This window comes from Triticum dicoccoides, chromosome 1A (genome assembly GCF_002162155.2).
Source record: "Triticum dicoccoides isolate Atlit2015 ecotype Zavitan chromosome 1A, WEW_v2.0, whole genome shotgun sequence".
NCBI classification, from domain to species: Eukaryota; Viridiplantae; Streptophyta; class Magnoliopsida; order Poales; family Poaceae; genus Triticum; species Triticum dicoccoides.
In genome coordinates, this window is record NC_041380.1 from 511,280,835 (window position 1) to 511,290,116 (window position 9,282).

General features: G+C 46.5%; 1 protein-coding gene across 1 annotated transcript; it reads left to right on the forward strand.

Annotated features, from left to right (window-relative positions):
* The first annotated feature begins 1,196 nt into the window (after positions 1-1,196).
* LOC119284094 (cytochrome P450 714D1-like) lies at positions 1,197-8,383 on the forward strand. Its single transcript, XM_037563371.1, has 2 exons — positions 1,197-1,638; positions 6,785-8,383. The coding sequence occupies exons 1-2, from the start codon at positions 1,311-1,313 to the stop codon at positions 8,107-8,109; spliced, it is 1,653 nt and encodes a 550-aa protein (XP_037419268.1). The 5' UTR covers positions 1,197-1,310; the 3' UTR covers positions 8,110-8,383.
* The last annotated feature ends 899 nt before the right edge of the window (positions 8,384-9,282 follow it).

Genomic DNA, 9,282 nt, shown 5'->3' on the forward strand with positions numbered 1-9,282 from the left:
TACATACACACTGGAATAGTATAATAGATAACATGTCCATAGTATTCTGCTTTCCCCCTCCCTTGATTTTCAACGACATAGCCCAAATAAGGTGCTGACTTATTGTCTGCATGCATTATTGCTGTACCCCTAATTATATATATAAACCACCACCCCTAATTAACTATATCTTCAAGCACAATAATAACATCATCTTGAGCCCAAACTTTATTTATCTTGGGGAGCCAATAGAATAGTCGCAGCCTGCCGTGCAATCATGTTCGTGACCCCCGTAGAGCATACATGAAGAATTATATTTAAGGCCAGGCGGTCAGGCTTACTAAGGCTGCTTGCTCGTAATGGGAGTATCATGCATTTCAACTATCTAGGAAGTTTTGATGATGTGGCGCAAAAAAAAGATTGAGTATCATATCATGATACCAGATCATAATAAATATTGTACTAGCATGTGTCTTGCATGAAAATAAATAAGGCAATCCAAGATACTAACCTATGACACTATGCATTACAGAGCTAGTATCATAATCTAGTATGATATGCGTGATGCTAAGTTATGATACTACCCACTACGGGCAGGGTACGACCTTTAATGTAAGGCGCTTAGGGAAGGAGTTTGGAGAAATAAACTAGCGTTTCATTAAGCAGCGTGTGCTTACTTGCAAGGGGTAGATGCTCAATTAGACGTCTCTCTCGTGTAGAAATAGGCACCGGCTCTTGAGAAGAAAAAGAAAACTTTTTTATTTTTCTAGCACCTTCATAGGCACCTATCATTGTACTACTACTAGACCTATACACTAGCCGAGTCGTTTTGACGTGGGGCCTACCTGTCTGTCCTGGCACAGCGGGGTCGAAAAGCCCTCTCTTGTTTGTGGTGCTGTGAACGCGTGCATGGGAAATGGTAGTTGCCCGCCCGCCCGCCCGCCCGTCCTGCAGCTAGCTCACCGGCCAGCCAGGATGGATGGATGGCCTGTGCTGTGTTGGCCACCACATGCGAAAGTATGGCACTGCCCATCGCTCGCTCGATCGATCGGAGATATACACCCCGTTCACGCGTACGATCGACCTTCTGGTTAGTTAACCCTTCTGGTTACTAAGTAGTTTACTCAGCCCCGGCATGTACACATCGATCTACAGGTGTGGCACCGCTCCCTCCCGCGTACCGCGTCTATATAACCGCCCCACGCGGGAGACAGAGGGGGAATATACACAGGGCAACGCAACTGCCTGTGCGTCTCTGTGTGTGTGGGGAGAGACAGAGAAGCCAAGGAAAGAAAGGCAGGAAGAGAGGGAGGGAGGCAGGCAGGATCTGTATGGTCCAGGAGAGCATGGTGACCATGGAGAGCTTCTCGTTGTCTCTGGTGGCCGTGGGGTCGGCGGCCGCGCTGGTCTACCTGTGCGTGGCCGCGTGGGTGAGCTGGCCGCGCCGCGTCGGCGAGATCTTCCGGCGGCAGGGGATCGACGGGCCGCCGCCCTCGTCCTTCCTCATGGGCAACCTCTCGGAGATGCAGGCGCGGGTGCAGCAGCACGCCGTCGCGTCGGCGGCGGAGGACGGCGCCGGCGACCTCCACAAGGGCGACGGCTTCGACGACTACTGCAAGCGGATCTTCCCCTACTTCGACAAGTGGAGGAAGGCGTACGGTATGTGCTGTGCCCGCCCGCCCGCCCGCCATCTCCGCTCTACTTGTTGCTCCTGTTACTCGCGCTAGCTAGCTCTGATTTGCGTTGGCATGCTTGCTCGCTCGGCACCACTTACTCCGGTTGTGTTCATGTGTCTACTGGTATGAACGGCTTTTTTTTTCATGCTAGTTCGATCTGTTCGTTCGTGTACAAGTCGAGCATGCGTGGAGGAAACTACCTCTCCCTCTCCGCCACCGAAGTCATCGACGGATGCATGAAACTGCACTGCTACAGGCGCATGCTTGCCCTAGCTAGCTAGCAAGTTGACTTGCTACCGTATGGTATAAAAATGCGGCTACATGTTGATAATAAGTGGCATCCATACAAAATTGACACGGCTATGTGGGAACAGAAGAAATTAATATGTATACGTACATGGAGTTTGAGTGAGTTGTCAATCAAGTCAACATCTGGAAATAGGAGCAAATTATTTTAAAAAAAATGTGGGATGGAAACAGTGCCTAGGAAAAGAGAAGTATCGCAGTCAACAAAGCTAGCTAGCTCTGGATCGATCGATGGAAGCCTTGGAATAGAAAATAGCCGGTGCCGATCGAAGCACAACTCAACAGAGTACTACTACCGATTTCTTTTTCGAACGGCGTCCACTTCCTAACCTGCTGAGTAAGCAAGCTTGCATGCATATGTGTTGGGTGAAGGAGCAAGCACGCATGCACACGCCATGCCTTTTTTGGGACCGTTTAACCCATGGTTAAGCTACCTAGCATAATGGACTGGTCCAACCCTCTCCATGAGCTGTAATATGCTACTCCCTCCGCTTCGAATTACTTGTGCAGATATGGATGTGTCTAGATATATTTTAGTTCTAGATACATCCATTTCTACGATGAGTAATTTGAAACGGAAGGAGTACGTGTTGATTATTGACCACTGTCTCATACTAGTACGATTAAGAGCAAAAACTGTGATTATATGGTCACCTTTTTTTATATTTTTACCATTTAAACTTTTGGAAGGACCAAAGTATGTTAATGACGGTAGCTCGTGCCAGTCAGTGAAAAAAACCAAACAAAAATTTCTTGCTCGTGCATGATCGGACCACTCATGAAAACGTGTTACATAGATGCGCGATCTTTCGCCATTTGGCTTGTTTGGTTGGTTGGCTGCACCAATTAGTAAAGCAACAAGGCTTAGTTCATGCAAAAAGTGCATCCATGGCTATAGCTTAAAGGAGGAACGTGGGATTTCTCCGTTTCTGTTCATGCATGTCGCGTTAATGACGATATTAATTAAGTTGCGATTAGTCAGTGCATGTTGGTTCAAGCGGAGTACTACTACACATATTGTGAAGTCAGTGCATGTTGGTTCAAGACAGGAATCTCAAAATAAAATGGATCAAGACAAGTTTAAAGTCATAACAGCATATTTATTTTTCAAACATTCCTTGCATCTATACATGCAGTCGATGCCCTTGTGCACCTAGACGCAACATCTCCAAAATATAAGCTGTCCCATACAGCAACCAAACATCGTCTCTCTTGCATGAGTTCATCCAGCTGTGTCCCAAGTTCCAACTCATCCGGGTCGACATAGACCCTTCTGTAGCCAGGCTAGAATTACCTGTCCAACTTAACCAATTATCATATAGGAGTCTGCATGTACCACCACCATCAAAAGGTGCAGGTGCTTTGGATTCGAGAATACTGGCCTATTTAGTTAGTCAAAACTGTCAAATCAATACAAAGAAAGAATCAACATATACAATACTTTTTGCTAAAGAATTACTATAAGAGAACCTTTCCTGAATTATGTCAAGCAAACATGCCAGCATATTCTAGCTAAGCTGGTGGTACACATATATAGTACTACTACTATCTGAGACCGCCCCCCAAGTCCCCAACCACGCATGCATGCACCTAGCCTTAGCTAATTGTGCCTGCCATAAACTACTTATTCCAGATTAAATTATCTCATTGTGTCTGTCATAAACTATTTCAAATTAAATTGTGATTGACATTTGACCCCTGAATAGGTAGTTAAGACACTGAGATAGTCAACTAGGCTTTCCGAAAACGGCCATGTGCGTAGCTGTTCAGCGCACCGATCGAGCTAGCTTGCCGGAGAGAGCTCTCTCTCCATGGATGCTTATCCATTTTGTAAGGAGCTTTGCAATATATTGTCAATAGCTCAAACTTGGTGAATATATATTGTGGCCATGCATGTAATTCATCCCTAAACCAAGAAAGAGTAGGAAAATATCCTAATCAAAACCTAGCTAGTTCTCTTATGATATTGCTCCAGCTTGCGGGTAATTATTTATTGTCTTCCTATATATTTTGTTGAGTTCATTCATCTTGATAGAAACTTGGACCTATATTCATGTCTATGCGAAGACTTCCTTGCATCTTACATGGTAGTTGATGTACATGAATATTCTTGATTCCTCATTCTTAATGATGGAAATATTGAAAGCGTCATTTTCATTTTGAATGATCATACACAACGTAGGTAGACACCGACTAGAGCATTTTATAATGCAGGATATGGCAACACTACTTAACCCGCCGCTAGTTTCATATTAGCATTTGATAAGCTTTTGTGCTGCCCTGTGATTTAAGTCAATGATGTTTTTTACTAACACAAACTATAATCTATCTGATCTTCCATCAATTCGTCTTAGGCTAATTTTTCCCTAATACGACTTGGGTAGCGGTAGTATATCAATTAACTATTTTACCCCCACCATTTTCAAAATGTAAAACCCACACACATTCACCGTTTACTTTTTCGCCAGTACGACCAAGCAAGTACTCCCAATGCAAAAACGTAAGAGTCCCATACATTTTTACGAAAAAAATGCCTTTGTTATAAATATTTTGTACGAAAATTCAGTCGAATTATTTTTCAGTCCCATAATGATATGCCCTCATCATTTTGCAATTGCACACATCCCGGCCTCCGGTTCAAACGCTTATCGATTTCGAAATAGTTATCTTTTGTGTGTGTGATAATTTTCTCAGTCGCCAAAACCAGTACACAAAATCCACAAATGAGCAACGAGGCATGTTAATGATTATTCGAGAAAGGTTTACTACTTCAAATAATTAATTCCAGTTAGGAGCTGGCCCGGATCGCCCCCACCCTACGTCAAAGTAGCATGTCAAGCCCACATGGCGCCTATCTCCCCATCGACTAGCTAGGTCGTTATAGTTAGGTGGAATTTCCCAACCTAGCAAGCTAGATCTAGCTAGGGCTCGTGCAACGGATGGCAACAGAGGTGACAGGGTCGTGCATGCATGTATGCATGTATGCCCCTGTACACTGTACTGTTGTACTCTTGTAGACCAACCATTAATTATTGATTTTTCTCTTGCACCTCTCATGCATGCTAGGATTCCACATGCATGGAGATGGAGATGGATGCATGCCTACCCTAAAAATTTAGCGGCTAGTGGATAACCATGCCCAGTTCTATGCATGCAGTTCGATCTTGGCGAAAAACAAGTCTGTTTTTGTTTCGTTTGACAAGTCGCGTGCTGCTATATGTATGTGCATATATATACGGTTGCCTCTCGCACATGCGCTCGAGGGATGCCATGCCGATCTTGCATCTGCGCGCCTCCCCAATGGGTATACGTACGCTCGTGGTGGTTGGTGCCTACCTGGCCAAAAGTGGCTGCCTAGCTGTGCTAGCTGCTTCTCCATCATCGATCCATCGATCGGTCGTACAGGCGTCGACTCCAGCATATGCATGACCAGCTAGCGCATGTTAAGCTAGCTAGCTACTCCCCTCCGCTCTAAATTACTCGTCGCAAAAATGGACGTATCTAGAACTAAAATGCATCTAGATACATCCATATCCGTGACAAGTTATTTGGAACGGAGGGAGTAGCTTGGAAGACGTACGTGTGGTGCGAACTTTCCTAACTCTCATTGGGGGCTACTTACAAAACGTTCAAGCTAGGCAAGGGAAGAGTAGTAGTTTACGGTTAAGATGAGAGAGGTTAATTACGTGGACCATCCACATGCATGAACCTGCAAATCAAGTCAACTACTAACTGGCTTGTAGGGTGTAGTACGTGCAGATGGATGTTGTGATCAAGAAATTAAGTAGGAGTAGCTAGTACGGCGCATCGTGGATGGAACGCAACTGACCGACCGGCCCGGCCTGGTCAAGATTCTAAGCTACCTTGATTGAGGCTACTAGTGGCGGTTAGGAAGCTACTCTGACCGACTAATCTGCTTTGATTGAAGAATCTTCGCCTTTTGGGTAGAGTGGGGGAATCTCATTGCCATGATACGCACGTACGTACGGGACACTTCACTTCGATCGGACAATTAAGTAATTGCATCGAGGACCTGTAGCTTTGACCGGAATTTTTATGCGGTGAGTCAGTTAGCTAGGCTGTCTGCCACTATTCTGAAGATAAGCGCACCCTCACTCACATCACATGCATGCAATAGGCTCCTCCCTTTCGAAAACATATGCCACTTTTTTTTTCGGGGGTACTCTGTATAATAATACGTTACTCCATCACAGAAGTATACAAGCGTTTAGTGATCCATAGACGCTCTTATATTCCTTTACAGAGGAGGTACTTTCTTTATGGAATTATAATACGCTACTTAAAACAACTTACTCGCATATATTTCTCTTATCGAGTTTTATTTGACAGTGGAGTTTCTAAAAGGACCATGTACTTATGTACTCAGCAAATGTACACAATATTCCCCTAAAAAAAATCTAAAATACACAAAATTTATTGCACATGGTATTTAATGTGGAGTGATTCTTTGAGCAAAATCCATCCATTATAGAATAAACCTCTACACAATATTTCATTGCACATGCTATGAATTTTGCGGAGCTATGAATCTCCACATAAATTTCGCATTGAAACACCTGTTCGTACGTTTTGTATTTTGGAGACAAGCTTCTGGCGTGTACGTGTAATGGCAAATGTATTTTGCATTAGACCGATATATAGGTCCACCAGGAAATAACAGCCCGGCTCAACATCTGTACCACGAAAAAGGCCACAAAATGACGGCCCAGTAGGCCCAAAACGCTTCAGCATTCAGGTCGATTTTGTTTTTTGCTTGTAAGGGAGACTGACGATTTTGCTGTGTCGTGTCGTGTGTCGTGCAGGGGACACGTATCTGTACTGGCTCCGGCAGCGGCCGGCGCTGTACGTGACGGACCCGGAGCTGATCCGGGAGATCGGCCGGTGTGTGTCGCTGGACATGGGCAAGCCGACGTACCTGCAGAAGGGCCAGGAGCCCATCTTCGGCGCCGGCGTCCTCAAGACCAACGGCGCCTGCTGGGCGCGCCAGCGCAAGGTCATCGCGCCCGAGTTCTACATGGCCAAGGTCAGGGGCATGGTTGGGCTCATGGTCGCCGCGGCGCAGCCGCTACTGCGTTCGTGGGAGGACTCCGTCGACGGTGCCAAGGGTGGCGTCGCGGCGGTGGACGTCGACGCCGACATCCGGAGCTTCTCCTTCGACGTCATCTCCCGGGCCTGTTTCGGAGACGACCACTCCAGGGGGAGGGAGATCTTCCTCCGGCTCAGGGCGCTGTCCGGGTTCATGTCCGAGCCCAGCGTCATCTTCACCATCCCGTCGCTGAGGTATCTCCCGACGGCGAAGAACCGGAGGATCTGGAGGCTCACGCAGGAGATCCGATCACTGATCCTGGAGATCGCGAGGGGGCGCCGGGCGGCCACGGGGGACTCGCCGGGGCCCGACTTCCTGGGGTCCATCATCGACAACAGCGGCGACCAGCCGCGGCCGGACGACTTCGTGGTGGACAACTGCAAGAACATCTACTTCGCGGGGCACGAGACGACCGCGGTCACCGCCACATGGTGCCTCATGCTGCTCGCCGCCCATCCGGAGTGGCAGGACCGCGCGCGCGCCGAGGTGCTCGACGTCTGCGGGGGCGCCACCGGCGCCACGGACCCGGACTTCGACATGATCTCCAGGATGAAGACGGTGGGCATGGTTGTGCAGGAGACGCTGCGGCTGTTCCCGCCGTCGTCGTTCGTGGTGCGGGAGACGTTCGGCGACATTCGGCTGGGCCAGCTGCTCGCGCCCAAGGGCACCTACCTCTTCGTGCCGGTATCCACCATGCACCACGACGCCGCTTCTTGGGGCCCGACGGTGCACCGGTTCGACCCGGACCGGTTCAAGAACGGGGTGGCGGCGGCGTGCAAGAACCCGCAGGCGGCGTTCATGCCGTTCGGCCTCGGCGCGCGCACCTGCCTCGGTCAGAACCTCGCGATCGTCGAGGTCAAGACGCTCCTCGCCATCATCCTCGCGCGGTTTGCCATCGCGCTCTCGCCGGACTACAGGCACTCCCCGGCGTTCCGGCTAATCATCGAGCCGGAGTTCGGGCTGCGCCTCCACATACGCCGTATTGATGCTACTGCTACTCAGGATGGCTTTGTGAAGTCCAACGATCGACTAGTTAGCTAGCACATGAAAGAAAAACACCGACCGGAAATCAAAATGTGGCGTGAGCGTGACTCTACTCATATGAGCTATGATAACCCCGAAGCAACATTTGTCTGCAAAAACTGAATTAATTGATGAGTTACATTGTTACATTTTGGGAAAACATAGGTTTTAAAATTGGAAGGGAGACAATAGAGGGAAAATAATTCTAGAAGTATCGTGGGAAAATATGCTTAGTATTCAGTAAATTGTGCAGATTATGCGTATGTGTTTTCTCTAATGCTGCATTTTTTAAGTCCATTTGTTTCCTCTTTTGTTAATTTTCTGAACCTCTTTCATTGGCATGGTTCCTGGATTTAGAATCCAAATGATTTTAAAAACAGACTGTCCCTAAGCATCATTTAGATGTGACATAATTATGTCACATCTAAATGATGTTATAGACAAATTCATTGTCTCCCTTGTGGCTGGGCTTTGTTTGTTGTTGCACAAAACAAAAGCTGTTCACCGGCTGGAGTTTGGACCACTAGTAAAAGGTTTGTAGTGCTAAAAAACTACTCCCTCCGTTTCAAAATATAAGTCTTTCTAGAGATTTCAATAGGTGACTACATACGAAGCAAAATGAGTGAACCTACACTCTAAAATATATTTACATACATCTATATGTTGTAGTCCATTTGAAATGTCTAAAAAAACTTATATTTTAGAACGGGGGCAGTAGTAAAAAGTTTGTAGTTGTATATGTTGGTCCTTCTTTTTGAGCTGCTCGTTGTTTTCTTTTCATAGCACATCATGGGGTTGTTATCCTATATAAAAAAGAGACACCGTACACGTGTGTTGTGTACGAGATAAAAAATCATATATTGTAATATTCATGAAACTAAAAAAGGTTTTTGAATTTAAAAATTGTTTGTAGAACTAAAAATAGCTCGCTAATTTAATGTTCATCATGTGTTTAAAAAGTATTCATCATGACATTAAAGAATTGGTGAAGATTATTTAGAAAATGTGCATCGTGTATTAAAAGATGTTCATCTTGTATTTTCAATTGTTCACCAAATATTAAAAAATGTCCTCACGCGTAAACCCGGGCAAACGTCGGGCCGGGCCGGGTTTCGGGCCGGGCTTGTAAAAGCCCGACCTTCATTTCTCAAGCCAGAGCCCGGCCCGAAGCCCGAAATACTCCCTATTTTC

What these genes read in the sequence shown, in the direction of transcription:
- LOC119284094 (XM_037563371.1), top strand. Translation starts at nt 1,311, where the DNA reads ATGGTCCAGGAGAGCATGGTGACCATGGAGAGCTTCTCGTTGTCTCTG. An exon ending in CAAGTGGAGGAAGGCGTACG is followed by an intron (nt 1,639 to 6,784) that starts GTATGTGCTGTG and finishes TGTGTCGTGCAG; the next exon opens with GGGACACGTATCTGTACTGG.